The sequence below is a fragment of the Phodopus roborovskii genome, unplaced genomic scaffold (assembly GCF_943737965.1).
Source record: "Phodopus roborovskii unplaced genomic scaffold, PHOROB, whole genome shotgun sequence".
Lineage (NCBI taxonomy): Eukaryota > Metazoa > Chordata > Mammalia > Rodentia > Cricetidae > Phodopus > Phodopus roborovskii.
In genome coordinates, this window is record NW_026125932.1 from 200,439 (window position 1) to 222,707 (window position 22,269).

Sequence of the window (22,269 nt, forward strand, 5' to 3'; positions counted from 1 at the left end):
TGTGGGAGAACCCAGCTCACTGTAGGTTATACTATCCCTAGACTAATGGTCAGAGTTTTATATGAAAGCAGGCTGAGCAAGCCATGAGTTATAAGCAAGTAATAAGCACTCCTCTGGGGCCTCTATCAACTTCTGCCTCCAGATTCCTGTCTTGAGTTCCTGTCCCATATTCCCTTCATAATGGACTGTGGTGGTGACATGTAAGCTAAAACAAACTCCTTCCTCCACAAGGTACTTTAGATGATGGTGTTTCATCACAGCAATAGAAATCTTAAATGTGATAGTGTTTTTAACTATAATAAGCCATGGGTTTTTAATTTTTGTGTTGTTCCGTTGGAATTCTGTGTGTTTTATATATGTAGGGGTATATTTTTTTCTGTTTGTAGAAATTTTCTTCTATAATCTTACTAAAGTTCTGGTCTTCTATAATCCTATTAAAGATCTGGTCTATCCAATTGATCAGGGTTCTTTCCTTCATTTCTGCCCATAACTCAAATATTTGTTCTTTTGATGGTGACCCAAATTTCCTGCACATTCCTTTCCTGTGCCTCTTTTCTTTCCATTTGCTTTATTTCACATATGTTTTCTACTTTATCTTTCACTTCTGCTATTCTATCTTCTACTTGATTCATTCTACTTGTAAGGCTCCCCCCTGCATTTCTTAATTGAGATATTGAGTTTTTCAATTTCATCTTTATTTCAGCTTGTGTTGCCTTTATTGCATTCAGTTTTTAAAACCTAAGTTATCTTTGTTACTTCACTCACCCATGTGTTTCCATTTCTTAGACACCACTAAAGTGTTTTCTGTTACTCTATTGGAGTTCAATGAATTGTTTGTGTTTTTAAACTTTCATTTCATGTTTTATTTTAGCTTTTCTTTAGAAAGTTCATTCTTGCTTTTCTGGGGGAAAATCATGATGGGGGCACTAATTTCTGAAAGATATGCATTGCCTTTGTTATTCATGTTGTTTGTGCTTTTTGCTGAGAGTAGGCATCTGGAGTTAGGTCATTGGTGGTGGTCTTGGTATGGCCTCACCTTTGTTGAGTGGATTCTTGCTTTCATCTTTGTTTAATGTTTCCCCAATTTGTCATGTTACGAACCAGCTGGATGGTGCTATAAGTTCAATTTTAGTGAAACTCTGTGTTGATGTACAAATGGGGTGTCAGAAGTAGTCCAAACATAGCTAGGAATTTCTTAGCCCAGGAGCAAATAATTTGTAGTGTTAGAATATACTTGCTGTTGATATTCAGAAGTCATGGAAGGGATACCAGTTCCATGTGGGCTCCTTAGCTGTTGATTCAGTCTCTGTGAGCTCCTTTGAGGCAGATTAGTTGTTTCTGTGGGTTCCCTTGTGATGACCTTGATCTTACTGTCTTCTACAATGCTTCCTCCCCCTCTTTTCAACAGGAGTCCTGAGCTCAGCCTAATGTTTGGCTGTGGGTCTCTGCATCTGTTTCCATCAATTACTGGATGAAGGCCTTCTGATGACAGTTAGGGAATTCTCCAATCTGATTATAGGAAATGGCCAGTTCAAGTTACTTATCCACTATTGCTAGGAGTCTTAGCTGGGGTCATCCTTGTAGATTCATGGGTGTTTCCTTTGCACCAGGTTTTACCTGACCCCAAAGGATTTCTGTTTCTTCTTGCATATGTTTGGGAGCAATTACTCCTAACTGTAGGTCTATTGTTTTTTGAGCCCTCTACCCATCAGGTACTGTAATTTAGGGCTGCAAACAAACTAGTCTACTTGTAATACAGCCCAAGGAACATTTCCCCCTATGTGTTCTGCTGCCTTCTACTCAGTGCCAAAGTTACTTTCTTTGTGGTCTGCTTGAATGGCTATGGATAGGAGCAAGTTTACTTCTGACTTAGTCTAACCATGTGATCTTGTGGAACTTGAAGTCTAGTTCCTGATTTACCAAGGCCTGTCAAATTTTCAGTAAACCTTTAGTCTAAATTTACAATTACCTATGAGCCAAAATTATTTTTCATTTTCTGCTTACCTTTCTGGGACTTCACTTTTCCTTAGATTTGTTTTCATAACTGTTTTGCTACTTTCCCAGTTGTCCTATTAGTTTACATTATTGTTAGTAGTAGTATTAAAGAAATTTAAAGCAAATTATCCAACATTTATGGTTGTTTTATTTTGAAATGGCGTATTCACTCTTGTTCCAGAAGCAAAACTATTTCCCTGGCCTTCTAAGACAACAGGTCTTTAGTTTTTTAGGTTCCTTTCTTTTCATAGTTGAGTACCTCTCAACTATTGTGTCTACCAATGATATTAGTAAAATACAATAAGGACTTTTATAAAAGTAAACCAATGTTTTTTTTTTTTTATTTTCAGGCTAAAGAGGCAATAACAGAAGCTGAGCAACAGGATCCTACAAACATTCTCACTCAATTTTATATATTCAAGATTGCGATCATGGAGGGCAACTCTGACAGAGGTATAAATGCTCTTTATGTATTAATGTGACCAATAAAATCCTCAAAGAATAAAAGGATTCACAAAAAGAAAGTAGATATACTGTTTTAAACAAGTGTACTAAATAGATATAATTACTTTTACATAAAAATTATACAATAATGCAAAAAGAAACTGGAGGGTATGTGAAAGTAAAAACTGTGACTACCTATCTAAAAGATCTGAAATGGGAAAATATTGAACAACAATTGGAGAAAATTTTTATCAGTGTACTTACTTATACTTCAACATTTGAGCCAGCCTATTAAAAGTTTTAAGTTACAGGAAGGGACCATCATAATAAAAATTCACAACAGTTAGGAATTAACCTAAAAACCAAAGCCCTAATCTTCAAGTGGAATTTTTTTCACAAAGTGATAGTGTTAGAATGGTAGACACATGATGCACATCCTACCAGTGCTATGTTCTCCCATTAACTTACGCAGTTTCTTAGCTGATGTATCTACATGCACATGTGTATATTTATTTAGTTACATATATGCATATGTTCATTTAAGGTTTTCAGCCTTTCTACCCTTGGGTAGTTGAGCAAATTCTGGAGCAATCTGAACTACAGACAAATTGCCATTTATAAAGGAAATTGAGACGCTTAAGCAGATTGATGGAAACAAAAACTATACCAGTCGAATCACTAAACTATTTAGAGTTACTTTACACCAGAGATTCTGTTATTCATGCTAGAAAAAAGATAATTTAATATATAATTAAAATGCTATATACCTCAATAATAATGAACAAGTTAGAGTTAACTCTGTATCAAGATTCATATTGTTTTCATGTCTATCTTTACTGTTTTTCAGTAAAGACTTCTGGGAATTTGGTGTGTGTGTGTGTGTGTGTGTGTGTGTGTGTGTGTGTGTGTGATGCCACAGTACTTGGAGGTTAAATGAAAACTTCATGAAATTGATTCTCTCCCACTTCATATGGGTTCTGAGATTGAACTCAAGTCAACAAGCTTGTGAAGGAAGCACCTATACCCACTAAGCCATTTAACCATCCCTTCTAAATGCTTATATTTTAATAATATATATTGATTATATATAATAATAGTCTTTATTATGACATTTCATGTATGTATATAATGTATTTCAATCATATTTGTATTTATCTCTATTTACTCTTTCTTGTTCCACTGACACTCCCATTGATCCTTCTTCGACTAGTTCTCCTTCTATTTATTTTTTTAATTAGCTTACCAATGATTGGATAGATCTCTGTATAGCTTTTGTGTACACCATTAGTTATGATTGAGTCTCCCCCTTACTCCCTCCTCTCTCCTGTCGCTGCCCCCTTTCTCTCTCAACCCTTTCCACGCCTGTTGTTCCCACTTGCCCTTTTATATCACATGCATTCCACTAACCTCACTCCCTTAAAGAATTGTTTTACCTCTCTCATAGGCCCCATTCTAGTTTTCTGGGGTCTACACACACTCCCACATAAATGAACACATAGAAAACTTGGAATCTAGGATCTGCATATGAGAGAAAACGTGGTTTTGTCTTCCGGAACTCCATCCAATATATTTTCTAGTTCTGTCCATTTTCTTGCTAACTCTATTTTGTGTGTGTGTGTGTGTGTGTGTGTGTGTGTGTGTGTGTGTGTGTGTGTGAGTAAAACTTCATTTTGTGTATTTACACATCTTCATTATTTATTCTTTTGTTCCTAGACATCTAGGTTGATTCCATTTCCTAGCTTTTGGTAATAGAGCAGCAGTGCAGTGAACATGGGTCTGCAAAGCATCTTTGCAGTAGGATATATGTTCAGGAGTGGTAGACCTCAGTTATATGAAAGTTACGTTTTCAGTCTATTGTGAAACCTCTACCCTGATTTCTGTAGGGACTGTACCAGTTTACACTCCCACCAATGATGAATAAAATTATCTTTTCCTCACATCTTTCATCATTTGTTGTCATTTGTTTTCTTGATTGCCATTCTAACTGGGGTGAGATAAAATCTCAAACTAGTTTTAATTTTTATTTTCCTAGTGGATAAGATTATTGAACAATTTATTAATATTCAGTGGCTATTTATATTTCTTCTTTTGGGAATTCTGTATTTGTTAGCTCATTTATTAAAAATGCATTTTTAATTAAAATAAAATTATATCACTTTCTCCCTTTGCTTTCCTTCCTTCAGTCTCAGGCACCCTCCCTTGTATCCTCCATTTCCTCCTCTAACCCCTCCCATGTCCCCCCACTTTTAATTTTATAGTTTCTTTTTTTAGTTACATATTCACAAACATACAAATGCAACCTACTGAGTTCCTTTTTGTTTTTTGTATTTATTGTTTCAGGATTGGCCACATTGTAGGTGCCCAGTTTTCTCAGCACCATTTGCTGAGACGCTGTCTTTTTCCCCCAACATTTATTTTTGACATCTCTGTCAAAAATCAGGTGTTTCTTGCTGTGTTGGCTTCGATGGGTCCTCTATTCTCTAACATTCCATTGATCTTCTGTCTGTTTTTATGCTTGTACCATGCAATCTATCATGGTTTGTTTTCCTGTTGCTGTGATAAATACTCTGTCAAAACTAACATAAGGGAGAAATAAGTTCACAGTTCAAGACATAGTCTATGGAGACATCAAAGCAGTAGAACTTGGAAGCTGCTGGTCATATTACATCCACAGCCAGAATATGAGAACAATGAATGCATGAATGCTAGTGTCCAGTTCAGTTTCTTCACCCTATACAAGCCTGAATTTCCTTCTAAATGAATGGTATAGATTGATCTTCCCACATTAGTTAGCATTAATGATCACACTGTTTTGCTACTTGAAATCAAGTATAGTGATATCTTCACCATTATTCTTTTCACTTAGTGTTGCTTTGTCTAGTTCAGATCTTTTCTTCTATATGAATTTTAAGATTGTTCTTTTCTAATTCTGTAAAAAAAAGTGTGAGAATTTAAGTTTTTTTCATTTTTGAACATTTGTACCTGTATAAAATGGGATATAATCAACTTCCCTATGTCCCCTTATTCTAGCTTTGTTTTCTGCATTTGTGATTAAAAAAAAAACATAACCCAAAGCAACTTGAAGAGAAGATGGTATTTTACATTATAGTTGATAATCAAGGGAAGCTAAGGCAGGAGGAACTCAATGCAATAAAATGGAACAGAAACTGAAGCAGAGAGAATGAAACACTACTTATGGCTTGCTCAATTAATCTTCTTATATAGCCCAGGTCCATCTACCTTGGTATAGGCCTAGTAACAGTGGCCTGGATCCTCCCTTGTCAATTAGCAATTAAGAAAATATCCCACAGATAATTCTACAGGCCAACCTGATCTGTGCAGTTCTTAAGTTGAGTTTTCTTCTTCCCAGGTTGTCTCTAGATTTGTGCCAAGTTGACAGTTGTAATTGTGAAATTCTTCCAACAAACACCCTCCCAACTTTATGTGTTTTTGTTTTTATAATCCACTAAATCCAGTTAGTGCTACCCATATATGCATGGGTATGAGGCTATCCAATAGATGAGAGGAAACCTACCAGTGGTCCCTTCCCCCAAAAAAGAATGATTCTCCTTCCCCTAACAACTATACAATGCTGATACCTCATGAGTAAGGAATAGGGATGGAGATCATCTACCCTGTGTTGTGATTTTTGGCTGGGCTTGATCTTATGTAAGTCTTATACAGGTAACTACCTTCTTTTGTGGGATGTTAATTATATTATATATTGTATATTATAGGGGAAGCAAAAGCAGTGACGTGGAATACGGAATGCAGGAAGGTTAAGCAAGGATCATTGTGAGAGTATGGGTAAAATTAGGAAGTGAAGAGAAGGGATAACTCAAAGGAAAAGCCATATGGAAGCCTACTATCTCATAATCAAACTTAAAGAAAAGCGCAGTTCCGATTGGGAGGTATCTTGGCATTCGGGAGCCAAGGAATACCTCAACGTCACTGTAATGATAGCAGTTTACAACTCTACTCCAGGGAAAGGTTTCCCCAATTCAAGTATAACAACTGTGCTCTGGTGGGGGAGGGTTTCCTGGTGAAGTTGTTACTTAGAGAGCTCTGCTCCTCTAAGGGAAAATTTCCCTAGCAAAAGTGTTACATCTCTGCTCTGCTCCTACAGAAGTGTTACAGCTGTGTTTAGGTAACCCTGTAAGGATTCTGGCATTATGCTGGCCTGCCCTTGTTTCCTGGCAGAATGCATCCAGGTCAGGCCAGGGTTCCATGGTTGCATAGTCTGCATGCAGGTGCAAAGGACCCCTTTAAAAGAAAGACCCCGGCCCACTTATACTCTCCTTCCCTCCCTCTTTCCCATTGTTCCCTTGGGGCAGGCAGGACTTTTCCTGTCTCCCTCTTCTCTTCTGCCCTCTCTCTGTCTCTGTGTCTCTGTGCCTTTTTTCTCTTTCCTTACCGCCGATTCCATTCTAATAAAACTTCTCACTAAGCTATCTCTGCCTGGCATATTTGTCCCCTGCCTCGGTCTTCCTTACCTACCATAGATTCCGCCAAGGTTCCCCTTGTGCTTTATCATACCAACCCCCAGAGTGTAACTCTGCTCTGCTATGTTCAGGTGAAAGTTGTTATAGCTGGGCTCTTCTCTGGCAAAAGGATCGCACCGTACAACAAACTTCACTCAAGAGACTTATTGAGAAGGAAGAATGCAGGAGGGTGGCTGCCTCTAGGGTGAGAGTCAGCAGCAAACTGAACAGGGTACAGAGATTATATAGGGTTCCTTGGAGAATGGAGCTTTCTAGAGTGGCTTTGGATTGGTGGGTTTTTGTGGTCTGATTCACTCTAAAGAAGGGTAATGAGACACATATGAAATTAAAGAAGAGGTAGGGAATACTGAGGGTTAAAGGATTAATTGGGATGGGCAAATAGGGGACAGTGGGAGGTAGGAGTAGGTTAACCAAAATTTAAGAATCTATGACAAAGTTTTATGGAAAAACACTAGTTAGTAAAATAATTTCAAAATGCAAATAAAAAAGTTCAAACAAAATTATCATGCATGAGTTGACACTGTTGCTTCTTGAAGACATGGGTGATTAAATGAAAATCGCAGTACATGGCATGGGATAGCTTCCTATGAGTTATTGGTCAGGGAAACCCAGACATCTCTAAAGAAACACAGACTGCTGCCATTGCCCCTCGTTACCCACCATAACTGCATGATAAAGACCCTATTGCTGAAAATACAACACACAGTGGCTGCAGGATATAGAGAAATCACACTGACAGAAAATCTTCTTCCCTGTTGACTAGAATTCATAGTGCCAGAAAAATGCTGTGCATGCTTTGCTGGAAGAAAATATACCAGTGGTCTTACCCAGCGCTAGACCCTTTATACCACAACACTGACCTGCTAAGCAAGCTATATCTACTGGTACAGCAGTGGCATGAGTGTTAGGAGGTAACTAACGACTTTCTGATTGGATGTGAGGCCTGGTTCAGGGACCCTTGAACAAATTGGTACAGGAGACCGCTTCCTGAACATAACTCCAGGGGCACAGACACTGAGAGCAACAATTAATAAATGGGACCTCTTCAAACTTCGAAGCTTCTGTAAGGCAAAGGACACAGTAGACAAGACCAAACGGCAGCCCACTGACTGGGAAAAGATTTTCACCAATCCTATATCCGACAAAGGGCTGATCTCCAAAATATACAAAGAACTCAAGAAACTAGTCAACAAAACACCAAATAACCCTATTAAAAATGGGGTACAGAGCTGAAGAAAGAATTCTCAATAGAGGAAATCAAAACGGCTGAAAGACACTTAAGTGCTCAATGTCCTTAGCTATCAGGGAAATGCAAATCAAAACAACTTTGAGATACCATCTTACTCCTGCCAGAATGGCTAAAACCAATGACAATTCATGCTGGAGAGGATGTGGAGGAAAACCACCCACTCACTCACTCATTTTTCTTTCCGCTGAGGAGGCAGCTCTATGTGTGTCTCTCTGTGTCTCTGTTTCTCCCTCTTTCTCTCTTCTTTCCTTATTTCCTTACCTTCCATCAATAAACTTTCCATCTAAGTCATGTCTACAAGTCTCTGGCCATATACCACCTGCCGTCTGTCCTTCACCAGCCATGGGACCACTGCAGACCCACCCTTCACCATATTTCCCTCATGTCATATTCCTAACATATCTCCCCGATATTTTTCCAGTGTATTTGTCATTATATATAGAAAGATTACTGATTTTTAGATATAATTTTTTATTCTGTACTTTATTGAAAAATATTTGTCAGTTTTAAATGTTTCCAGGTAGTCTATAGGGCCCCTTATATATAGAATCATATCAACTACACATAAAAATACCTTGACTTCTTCCCTTCCTATTTGAACTCCTTCTATTTTTCCCTGTTGTTTCACTGCTCTAGCTAACACTTTGAGTACCATATTTAACAGGCATTCAGACAGTGAACAGCTTTGTATTATATCTGGTCTTAGTGAAAATGCTTTGAGCTTTCTCTATTTAGCATGATGCTTATTATAGGTTTCTCATATATAGCTCTTACTATATTGAAATATGTTTCCTCCATATTCTTCCTTCAAAGCTTTTATTGTGAAAGAACATTGGATTTCGTCAAAGGCTTTTTCTGCATCTATTGAGGTTATTATGTCATTTCTGATCTTGAGTCTATTTATATAATGTATTATACTTGTTGATTTGTGTGTTGTTCCATCCCTGATCATGATGAATGCATTTCTGGTGTAGTCTCGAATTCTGTTTGCAAATATTTTACTGAGGATTGTTGTTTCTAAGTTCATCAGGGTCTGTGGTTCTCTCTCTCTTTGTCTGTCTGTCTATCTTTCCCTGTGATACTGGCTTCACAAAGGGAATTTGGAAGCCTTCCATCATTTTCTATTTTATGGAATAATTTAAGAAGGATTACTATAAATTATTTTTTAAAGGTCTTGTAGAATTCTGTAATACTCCATCTTGGCCTGGATATTTCTTTCTTTTCAAAAATTGATGCTTGGTTCTTGGATTCCACTTGGACTCTCTCAGGTTTCCTTCACTGGCTCCTGGCATTCTGTCCCTCCACTGGAAGTTCCTCTGCAATGGGTTGGATGGTAAGAATGCAAATGGTCTTCTGGCGCACAGATAATAATATTTCACAGTCAGTGTCAGAGGCTGTTCACACCTGTGACCTTCAAGATCCCATTTGTGATTGCCGGCCCTGCCCCTGTGCAGGCCCTAATTGGCCATATTTGTCTTTCTATTTTTTTATGTCATTTATTTAAATTTTGATTTTCACTGTATACTAATTTCTGCTAAAATTGGATTCATTTTCTGATTCCTTGAGGCACATTGCTAATTTGTTTATTTGACATTATTATAATTCCTCCTCCCTACCCCTTTTCCCTACCCCTCCATCCCAGAGTGTCACTGTGTAGACCAGGCTGAACTGGATCTCACTATATAATACAGACAGATCTTGAACTTGCAATCCTCTTCTCTGTCTTCAAGGTTCTAGGATTAGAAGTGTGTATCTTACACTTGATTTTTCTTTCTCGCTTTCTCTCTTTTGTTCAGTTTTTTAATGTATGTGTTTGTTACTATAAGCTTCCCTCAGGGTAGGTTTGATGTTTGTTTCCATTTTCATTTCTCTCAAAATATTTAAAAATTTCCCCTTAATTTTTTAATACTTATCTTATGTTTTAAAAGTAATTAATTAACCAACTAATTAATTATACATCCCAGCCACAGTTTCTCCTCCCTCCTCTCCATCTAGTGCCTCTGCCTACCCTACTCCGTTCCCACCTTCAATCCACTACCTCTCCGTTTCTGTTTAGGAAAGGGCAGGCCTCCCATGGATATCAATAAAACATGGCCTATCAAGATGCAGTAAGACTAAATAAGCATTTCCCCATGTATTAATGCTGGACAAAGTGACTTAGTATAAGGAGAAGGATCCTAAAAAGCAGGCAAAAGAGTCAGAGACAGCCCCTGCTATTATGAGTCCCACAAGAAGATCAAGTTACACAACTGTCACATATATGCAGTGGGTCTAGGTTAGTCCCTTGCAGGCTCCCTGGTTATTGGTTTTGCCTCTGTGAGCTCCTGGCTGAGTTTTTTTTTGTTTGTTTGTTTGTTTGATACAGGGTTTCTCTGTGGTTTTGGAGGCTGCCCTGTAACTAGCTCTTGTAGACGGTCTCGAACTCACAGAGATCCATCTGCCTCTGCCTCCCAAGTGCTGGGATTAAAGGTATGTGCCACCACTGTCCAGCGAGATTTTTTTTAAATTACCTGCTATAAGCATGTTGTTTAATTTTTGTGTATTTAATTTTTTAAAAAATTCTTCCTTTTACTAATTTTTAGTTTCATACTATTATCATGGTTGGAAAATATATTTTACATGAATCCAGTCATCTTCAGTTTGCTAAGAGACACATTTTGCCCTGGAGAATTTTACATGTATGCTTGAGAAGAATGTATGTTCTGTTCCTGTTAGATAAAATATTTTCTATATGTCTGTCAGGTTCATTTGGTCTAGATAATAATTTAAATCTAGTGTTTCCTTATTGTTTGTCTAGCTAGATAATATGGACACTGTTGAAAGCAGAATATTGAAAAAAATAAAATACAAAGGTAAATAAAAAAAAATAAAAGAAAGTAGAATATTGAAGGACCTCACTAGTATTGTATTATATTCTATATCCTCCTTTAGTTTGTTATTCTCATTATATATTTAGGTATTCCATTGTTGGGTAAATATATTTGGTAATACTTTTCAGTACATTTAAGTTCTTTAGTACTGTAAAATAGTCTTTTGTCTCTTTATAATTTTTACTGAAAATTTATTTTGTCTTTTATAAATACAGATAATCTTGCTCTGTTTTGTCATCCATTTATGTGGAATGTCTTTTCCTACCTCATCACATTCAAACTATGTGTCCTTAAAAGGCTTTCTTGAAAAGTGAGCATCTTATAGATACAATATTTTCTTGGTTTTAATCTACTTACCCACTATGTGTCTTTTGATTATAGAATTAATCCATTTACATTCAAGGCAATTATTGGTATGTAAGGCCTGCCTCTGCCACCAAAGCAGTCATGTAATCACCTATCAACAGGTGTCTTTTTACAATCAGCTATGCAACATGTGCACCCCTTAAAAATGCCCACTAGGCACAAGCTTGATCTCTTGCCTCTCTTCTTCCTCTTGCCTCTTCATTGTCTATCTGTCTGTCTGTCTATCTGTCTAATTGTCTGTCTGCCTGTCTACCTCTCTCAACATGGTTTTTCACTCTTTTACTCTCCTCTTACTCCTCCCCCATTAAACCTTTTGTGCATGGTGTGTTTGCTTAGTGGCATATCTTGCAGGGCCCACTGAAAGATACCCACTTTGCCTTTCTTTTTTTATCTTTACACAAGGACTTATTATTGCCATTCCACGAATTCTTTTTGTTTCATAGATCTTTGGTTCCTTTCTACCTGTTGTCTTCCTTTATAGTCAGGTGATATTCTGTGGCTATCTGCTTTGATTGCTTTATGTGTTGTGTAATAATTATAGTTTGTTTTTCTGATTACCACATGCTTATTTAAAACATCTTGTAATAAATAGGCTGCATTAAGTTGATAATTGCTTTACTTTGATCATACCATCCATCTGCCTCCCCATAGTTTATATTTTCATTACAACTTTTATTTTTATACTAAGTATTTTTGAAAATTATTATAGATGTTAGTTTAATGACTTAATGACTTAATTTTCAACCTTCATTCTAAAGCTCTAAGAGCGTTACACACTTATCAAGACTATTTTGAATTTAACTGTGTACTTTCATGGTTTAGTTTTTGTCTTGCTAATCAACATACTTTTGCTTCAGCTCCTTTAGTGTTTGTTTATCTAGGAATTTTCATTTGTCCTTCATTTTCTTGCCAAGTATTCCTAGTAAGCAGTTTCTTTCCATCTGTACTTTGGATCTGTCTCCTCAATTTTTCATGGCCAGTGATGTTTCTGCCAAGAAACATTAGTGCTGCTAGACGATTGGCACACCCTTCTTATATGTGCTGCTTCTTTTCAGCTGCTGCTTTCCAGATCCCCTCTCGATCTTTGGTTGTATATTATTTGATAGTGTCTTGCTTAAGTCCTGCTTGCATTAAATCTGCTTAGACAGTTGGTACCTTCCTCGAAAGTTTAAAGTCTAAATGGATTCTTACATTTTTCTGAAACATATTGTTTTCTTCTGTTTTTCTTTTCCTTTAAATGAATTTTCTATTGCTTTGTAGCTCCACTTCTTTTATTAATTTAATTGGAGCATTTGCTCTCTTGATGCTGTCCCATAAATTTCACATTTCTTCTTTCCTTACCATTTCTCTTGTTTCTTCTTTGGCTACATATTATAAATTGTCTTTGAGTTCAGTTCCTGTCTTCTCCTTGAGCAGACCTATCACTGATACTTTTTATTGCACTTTTAAACTCTAAAATTTCTGTTTGTATTTTTGTTTTGAGACATATAGCTATGTAACCTTGGCTGAGCTGAAACTCACTGTGTAGGCCAGGCTAACCTGGAACTTGTGAATTCCTGGCTCTGTATTCTGTGTGCTATGGATATAGGCACAAACCAATATGTCTAACTTCGTTTTGTTTTGTTTTTATATTTTTGTTTTTATTATTTAATTAAAATTATTTTATGTGGTTTGCCCACATGTATGCCTGTGCATCACAAGCATGCCTGTTGCTGGCAGAAGCCAGAAAAGGGCATCAGATCCCCTAGGACTGGAGTTACAGATAGTTACAAGCTGTTATATGGGAGCAGAGAATGAAGCTTGGATCCTTTGTTTCATTTATTTATTTATTTGGTTGGTTGGTTTTGTTTTTCAAGACAGTTTCTCTGTGTAACACCCCTGGAACTCACTCTGTAGACCAGGCTAGCCTCAAACTCACAGAGATCCACCTGCCTTTGCCTCCCCCATGCTGGGATTAAAGGCATGCACCACCACTTGGAAACGTGATTCTCACACCTCAGTATTCTGAATGCTAGGACCTACAGGTCTATGCTTGCAGCTTGGTGTGTAAATCTCCATTTCCTTGAGTCTCTTACCACCACCTTATTTTATTATTGGAGTGGTGTATTCCATGATTGTATTTGATATTTGTGGCCTTGCATTGGTGTCTGCATATTTTAGGCAGGACAGAATTACTGTGGTCTTTGTAGACAAGCTTCATTTAGACAGTCCTTTCATATGTCAGTCCATTCAGAGATTTTGAGCAGGATGCTTGGTATGGTTCACAGGTAAACTCATTATTTGTGTCCCTGGGCAGGCCTGACTTAGGTCAGTGGAGCTTGTGTCTGGAAACACATGGCGGTAGATCCATTGAATGGATATAATGATTGAGTCTTTGTGGTGCTGCTATAACCTGATCTTAGAGAGAGGTACTGGAAACCATGTCTACTGGGGATCTCTGTATCTTTAGGTCTATACTAGCTGACATTGCCTTGGGATGAACCATTAGCCTGAGCATCCAAGTGCTGCCAAGTGCATGCCTCTAGGGATCAAGTGCCAGGAATGTCATTTTGTAGCCATTTCAGAATAGCTTTTTACAGCTTAAATAACCCGATGAACTGAATCTTAGGGCACATATCTATGTTCTAGCACAATTTCTTAGGACCCAAATACCCACATCCTCCATGTTCTAGGCTAGGCCACATGTCTAAAGGTAGTGTGGCAGCACTCACAATCCCAGACTGGGAGGTGGATCTGTTGCTTGTATCTTCTGTAATGAACTTTGAGACTAAGCTTGTTGAGGCTAGCTGATGCAGATATGAAATGTGTGTGTGTGTTGGTGGTGGTGGTGGTAAGGGTTAGGAGAAGCAAGGGAGTTTCCTACCTAGGTCTATTGGAGTGAGCCTAGACTTTAGTCTACTGGAGCAGTTCTGAAGACTGACATCCTTGGGACTAGTCTGGATTTGGAGATTATTTGAGTGTGTTTTGTGTGTGTGTGTGTGTGTGTGTGTGTGTGGACAATTTCCAGAATTGGGTTCTTTCCTTCCACCGTGTGGGTCACAGGGATAAAATTCAGATCATCAGGGTTGTAGAAAAGTGCCTTAACTCATCTCACTAGCCCATTTTGCATCTTATATTATGAAATTTTGTCATTGGATCCATAAACAATTAGGTTTATGTCCTCATTGAATTGATTCATTTATCAGCCTGAAATATTCTCTTAGGTAATTATTCTTTGTTCTGAAATCTATTTGTTTGTCATTAATAAAGAGATTACTACTTTTGATTACATTTACTATAGTTTATTTTGTCCTACATTTTTAAAACAACTTTGTCTTTTATTCTTTCTTCACAATAGCCAAAGTGTAATTAGATTAGGTGTTTTGTGTGTGAGTGTATATATGTATGTATGTATGTATATATATATATATATATATATATATATATATATATATATACTTATATATGCATAAAGAAAATGTGATACTGTGTTTAGGATGTAGATCAGTTTGTAGAGTGCTTGGCTAGCATGCATGATGCTCTGGGTTCAATCCCTAGCACTACATAAAATCTGGTATATTGGCACATACCTATAATCCCACCTCTAGGCCAGTGTGGGGGAGAGGAACAGAAGTTCAAGGTCATCCTTGGCTACATAACAAATTCAAGCTCAATTTTGTCTGCATGAGAGCCTGTCTTGGAAAAAAAAAAAAAAAAAAAAAAAACATGGGGTGAGGTGGCTCAGTAGGTAAAGGCACTTGCCCCAAAAGCCTGGCAATCTGAATCTGATTGCAGAACCAACTCCACAAAGTATTCTACTAAATTCCACACATGTTCTGTCACACAAAGATACCCATGTGCATGTCATATACACAAACAAATATTAAAAATATTTTTAGATGTGTATATATACAATGAAATTTTTTCAGGCATAAAGAAGAATAAAACTTTATAATTTTCTGGAAAATGAATACAACTGGAGACTGTCATATTAAGTGAAATGAGTCAAACTCAGGCATGTTTGAAAGTCAAAAAGATAAATATTGCATGCTTTGCCATCATTGGTGGATTCTAGTTTTTTTTATACATACATAAGACCATTAATGTATATCAACATTGTGAGTATAGATAGGAGACTAAGGGAATGAAGGAGACAAGTAGGAGGTAAAGGGGAGAGGAGGGAAGGAAGAAGATACGGGCGGAGAATATGACCCAGGTATACACTGAACTGAATGAAATTGTCCTTATGAAACCCTATACTGCTTGGTGGGGGTGGCACACGCCATTAATCCCAGCACTCGGGAGGTAGAGGCAGGCAGATCTCTTTGAGTTCCAGACCAGCCTGATCTACAAGAGCTAGTTCTAGGACAGCCTCCAAAACCACAGAGAAGCCCTGTCTCAAAAAAAAAAAAAAAAAAAAAAAAAAAAAAAAAAAAAAAAAAAAAAAGAAAGAAAAAAAAAGAAAAGAAAAAGAAAAAGAATGATCATCCTGAAAAACCCTATACTATATAAACTGAGTTTATGCAAATAAAGAATTCTTTATATATGTTTCCTGTTGTACTATACATTTGAAACTTTTTGTTTTAATCTAATGTTCTTTGTCTTTCAGTTGGTTCATTTGGTTATTTATATGTAATATGATTAGTAATATTTTAGACGTACTTATTTTATTTTCAAGTAGTTGGGAATTAACTCAGGGACCCATACATTCTAGGCAAAGACTCTACCACTAAATTATATACCCAGGTCTCTTTTTACTTTTTATTCTGAGACATACTCTCACTAAGTTGCCCATGCTAAACTTTAAATTATTTTGTGTCCCAGTCAGGCTTCCTGAGTACTGGGAGTACAGACATGCATCACCACATTCACCTTAATTGGATATAAATTTAGCATTAGGTTATTGGTCTTCCACTTATGTCATCTATTCTTTGTTGATGTTTTGCTTTTTAATTATTTCTTTTGGATCAATTGAATTTTGTGAATATATTTATTTCCTTTTTGGCTTATTAGCTATAATTTATCTGTTACTTAATGTCTATTATATACATTTAATTTATAATTATCTACCTTGAAGACATATAATGGGATATAAGACACTCATTCCATTTTAGTAGTGTTATATTCCAAATTGTGATGCTCCACAATGCATCCCTAGTCCATTCATTAATAATGGGATTTAGGTTCTAGGTTCAATATTTTATTCTTACAAGTAGTGCTAGATGAACAACTTGTATTTGTTTGCTTTTGAAGCTACATCCATAAATAAATTCATACAAGTACTGTTGCTCAAAGATTCAGATCTTTCTTGATGGTTTATTAATTCATATGGCTTAATAATTTTATATTTCTAGAGATAGGAATATCTTAAGGTGATTCAAAATCTATTATGTTATAATTAACAAAAACAATAAATATTACCTTTGATGAAATCATCACACATTTTTATTGTTTGTTTCAGCTTTACAGGTAGTTAGTACTTTAACGAAATTATTAACAAATGAAGAACTGGATGATGATGGTCTCCTTAAAAGTGAAGTTTCACCTACAAAAATCATAAGTTTGGCCATACAGTTTGCTCTAGAGGTAATTCATTTGTATAAACTACTATAATATATTCTTTTCCTTTTTGAAAAAGAATTCATGCAATCACCATCAACTAGGCATAGGAGATCCCTCCTTTTACTATTTTGTCTCACATTTTCATACCAAGCTTCTTGTAGAATTGTCTTGTTTCTCATCTTATTTCTCTTCTTTTCAGGCCACAGATTTGCATTTAAAACAAACAAAAATAAACAAACACAAAACACTAATTTTAAAAGAAATCCCAAGATTACTGAGATGGGTCAGTGGGTAAAGGCATTTGTCACAAACCTGGTAACTTGAGTTCAATCCCCTGAACTCACATAAAGGTGGAAAGCAAAAGCCAACTTCACAAAGTTATCCTCTAACCTCTACATGTGTCCTACACACACACACACACACACACACAGAGAGAGAGAGAGAGAGAGAGAGAGAGAGAGAGAGAGAGATGATGATGATGATGATAGTAATGATATTTTAAAAATAAGAGAAACTTCGGCATTTTAAAGATGCTATTTCAGAGGCAAAGAATATAGCTTATGATAGAGCATTTGCCATTTTGCTGAAGGTATTTATCAGCTGTAGGAGTTCCCTGGTAGAGTTTTTCGGATCACTCATGTAAACTATCATATCATCTGCAAATAGTAACAGTTTGACTTCTTCCTTTCCAATTTGTATCCCCTTGATTTCCTTTTGTTTTCTTTTTTTTTAAAAAGAGCTCTGGTGATTTTATTAAAGGAAGGCTTTTCTGGTTTACTACTTCTCACCAGTCTGCTCTGGCATGCTTCTAATAATATCAGAGTCACCTGGGTCAATGATAGCCAGTGTGCATACTCTGTAGTATTTTCCACATGCTGTGCCCAATTCAATGTTATTGCCACTGTAGTGATGGACACCAGTTTTAGCCAACATGGCATAGTATTCTATTTCAGATTTCCTCAAAGCCGGACAGTTGTTGGCGAGGATAACTAGCCTCACTTTGCCCTGTCTGATCATTTTGAGAGTCTGTTTATATCCCAGGATGTACTTCTCACTTTTCATAACAAGCTAGAGCCTAGAGTTGATTGACTCTGGGGACTTTTTCATCTTCTTTGCGGCCACCATCTTCCTGCCTTAGGTGCGGGACAGCCCCCAACCAAGAGCAGCCACCGAGATGGCCGGGGAGTGAGAAAGCACCTTTTGTTTTCTTACTGCTCTAGCTAGAACTTCAAGTACAATATTGAAGAGATATGGAGTGGACAGCCTTGTCTTGTTTCTGATTTTAGAGGAATCATGTTGAGTTTCTCTCCATTTAGTTTGATGTTGGCTGTTGGTTTGCTGTATATTGCTTTTTATTATGTTTAAATATATTCCTGTTATCCCTGATCTCTCCAAAACATTTATCACGAAGGTGTGTTGGCTTTGTCAAAGGCTTTTTAAGCATCTAGTGAGATGATCATGTGGTTTTTCTTTTTCAGTTTGTTTATATGGTGGATTACATTGATGGATTTTCGTATGTTGAACCATCCCTGCATCCCTGGGATGAAGCCTACTTAATCATGATGGGTGATTTCTCTGATGTGTATTTGGATTCGATTTGCCAGTATTTTATTGAGTATTTTTGCATCAATGTTCATGAGAGATATTGGTCTGTAGTTCTCTTTCTTAGTTGTATCTTTGTGTTGCTTGAGTACCAAGGTAATTGTAGCCTCATAAACAGAGTTTGGCAGTGTACCTTCTGCTTCTATTGTGTGGAATACTTTGAGGAGTATTGGTACTAGCTGTTCTTTGAATTTCTGGTAGAATTCTGTACTGAAACCATCTGGCCCTGAAACCATTATTCCTTTATTGATTGTGGTAGTACTAAGTTTCCCTTTATGATTTGTATTAATTACTTTTCTGTAGCAACAGGCATGGTATGAGCAACAAGCTGAGAGCTCACACATTTTTATTATTTTTTGTGGTTTTTTAATTGAAAATTATTTTCATATAATATATTCTGATCACATTTTCCCCTCTTCTAACTTATAGCTTGCCTATCCTCCACCCACCCAAATCCATGCCTTTATTTCTTTTAAAAAATAACAAACAAAAAAGAGAAACTCACAGAAAACAAAACAAAACACAACATTGGACACCAAAGTGTACAGGCAAAAGACCAATAAGGCAAAAAGTGCCCCACAAAACTAAGAAAGATGAACTGAAAATAGCAAGTGGCTTCTGAAGCATCAGAGTCTGCCCATGGGAATGTCCTTCCTCCAGCAAGGCCACAGCTGCCAAGTCTCCTGAAAAGAACAGCAAGACCAACTGGGGGCCAAGTATTTACATGCCTGAGGATGTGGACAACATCTTATTCAAATCATGACCTCTCCAGTCATGGGTTGCTGGCTAGGTTTATAGGAATGTGTTCCCTCCAGTTGAGTGGGCTTTAGGTTCAATTACACAGTTGTTTGTTGCCTCAAGAAACAAGTACTGACCCTGTTGGCAAGGGTGGTGTGGGGGTTGGGTAGGGTGTGCAGGCAAGCCAGCCCTGAGGGCATGTGAGTGGGAGAACTGGCCTTGCCACCCACCCCCCATCTGCCATGTAGTGGGAAAGATGACCCCCCCCACCTCTCCCAGTCTTTGGCAGGTGGGAGAGCCAGTTTGTGCACCTTGCTTAGGTGAGCAGGACATCTGGCCAAGCCACTTGTTGCTTGCTGCATTAGGTGAGCTGGGAGGGTGGTCTATTGCTAGAGAGCTCACCCTGGTGTTGAGGATGAGTGAGGGAAAAAGTTGGTGGGTTGACCAACCCAGCTGCTAATCAGACCCAGAACCAAGTCTATGAGTTGTCCCACCCCAACATCCACCCCATCTATGATCTGCTGGAGCATGTGGAGGGACTGGTCTTATAGATCCAAACTCCATGACACAGGGAAATAGCAGGAAGACCAAGAAGAGTCCCAATGAGGGCCCAGCAGAAGCCAGAGCACCCCCCCCCAACCCAGAACTGGACCAATGACTCATTTCAGTCAACACTTGCAAGGAAGGATATATGGACTAAAGGGTATACTATGACTCACTGTGTCACATTGAAGCTTCCGCTACAAAAAGTTTTTCTTTTTATTTTGTTTTGGGGGTAGGTTGCTGGGGCAGAAGGTAGATGGGAAGGGATGGGAAAATGAATGGGATGACAATGAATGATGTGAATTCCATAAAGAATGAATTAAAAGGTAACAAAGAAGATACAAATACCACTGTTGTACCATTGGGACTGTCTTGCTATTTCATTGTGATTATCAGGCTTTAAGGCTGGGTAGGACTGTAGGTAACTTTTTTCTTGGCAATTTGCAGAAACACCTTCCAACCCTCAGTCGACTAGCTTCCAGATTGATTTATTTTTGTTTTCCAACTTCAATTTATATGGTGCAAAATGTACTGTCTTCATCAATGGGGTTTCATGGTCATGTTCTGACAGGCAACCAAGAGCAATGGATAATAGCCTATATTGTTTGAGGGGGGTCTCTTGGATCCCTTTACCAACCATTTGAAAGAAAGTATCCCCTACCTGGTACTGGGGATTTTGTTAAATAATCTTTGGCTCTCATGGGAGCATTATTTTGCCATGTAGAGATAACTATTAAAACTGAAATTTTAAGTAACCTTATAAAATACTAGGTTTCCCTATGGCTTTTTTCAAACATCATTTACCCTTCTTCCCCTCTTTACTCTCTTTTCATGCTCCCCCCTTTTTCACACACCCTCGTCATAGAACCCGTGTCCTACTGCTACCTTTCTAGAGTGTCTGCTCCCCACTTCCTGTCTTTTATAGTTACTCCAGTTTAAACACTCAAATTGAAAGGATCTGAAAAATAAGAGAGAGCATGTGGCATTTGTATTTCTAAGTCTGAGTCACCTAACTCAGTGTATTATCCAGCTCTATCCATTTGCCTGAAAATTTCATTTCTCTTTATAGCTGAATAGAATTCCATTGAATATAGTCCCACATTTCATTATCCATCCATCAGCTGATGGACATCTGGACTGTTTCCATTTCCTGTCTATTGTGAATAGAGCAACAATAAGCATGGATGAGCAAGTATCTCTGCAGTAGGCTATAGAATCTTTTGGGAATATGCTCAGGGATGGTGTGTTTGAACAATGGTAAATCTGTTTTAGGATTTGGAAGAAGCATTACACTGATTTCCAGTGACTTCACAAGTTTGTATTTTTAAAAAAAATTAGATCCTTTTAAAGCAGTTTATGACAGTATGAAATTGTTTTAATTATTGGTAATGGAGTGGAATTTAAGTTCTGTGAGAGGTTAGACTTTTAAAATCTTTCTATGCATTGAAAATGCTGAGAGGGAAGAGGGGAGAAGGAGGGTGGGGTGGATAAAATAACTTAGCAGTAGTTAATTCATCTACAAACCATAGAAACAAGGGAAATAGAGACCATGGCAACAATAAAGGAGACAGGAACCATGGCAACAATAAAGGATATAGGGACCATGGCAACAGCAAGGGATATAGAGATCATGATGACAATAAGAGCTATAGTCTGATGACAAAATTTTGAAGTGGTGATTTTTAGGGAAGAAGGAAGGAGAATAACATGAAAATAGTACTGAAAAATGAAGGCACTACTCCATCTCCAGAGTAGAAGAGAATGAAAGTAAATCTATTGTTAACTTGAGAATTTCCCATGTAAGCGGTATTCTTGAATGAAACCTACATTTTCACTGCAGAAATAACAAGGAGGAAACTTTCGGAGAATAGGTCTCTCATAGAGGAGGCCTTTCTGATAATGGACTAAACTCAAAAGTGCAGAATGGAAGGGTTGGAGGAGCTGGGAGAAATGAGAATAGGATACAAACGGGGGATATACAGAGGCTTTGAGTGATTAGAGTACTAGAAATGAGGGAATCCAACAATTTGGGTTTTTTTGTTTGTTTGTTTGTTTGGTTGGTTGGTTGGTTTTTTGGTTCCTGCTGAAAAAAAGGAGGATAAAGAGGATAAAGCAAGGCTGTGATTGTGGATAGAAAGCTATGAGTTTTTGAAACTATATTGTTTTCATATAATTCATTCCAATTATTATTTCCTCTCTCCCTAGTTCTCTCAGTTCCTCCCCACCCCCCATCCCATAAAAAAGGCATCTGAGGAATAATAATAAAGCATAATACAATAAGATAAAACAAAAACAAATTGGGATAGGACAAAACAAACAGAATTTAAAAAGCCAAAGAAGCCGGGTGGTGGTGGCACATACCTTTAGTCCCAGCACTTGGGAGGCAGAGGCAGGTGGATCTCTGAGTTTGAGGCCAGCC

At 37.5% G+C, this 22,269-nt stretch overlaps 1 protein-coding gene across 1 annotated transcript in view; it reads left to right on the plus strand.

The window, feature by feature from the left end:
• Window positions 1-22,269, plus strand: part of Tex11 (testis expressed 11) — a 239,463-nt gene that overhangs the window by 128,786 nt on the left and 88,408 nt on the right. The window contains exons 16-17 of the mRNA XM_051179029.1: window positions 2,346-2,448; window positions 16,867-16,991. Coding sequence (XP_051034986.1) covers window positions 2,346-2,448; window positions 16,867-16,991 — 228 coding nt within the window. The remainder of the gene's footprint in view (window positions 1-2,345; window positions 2,449-16,866; window positions 16,992-22,269) is intronic.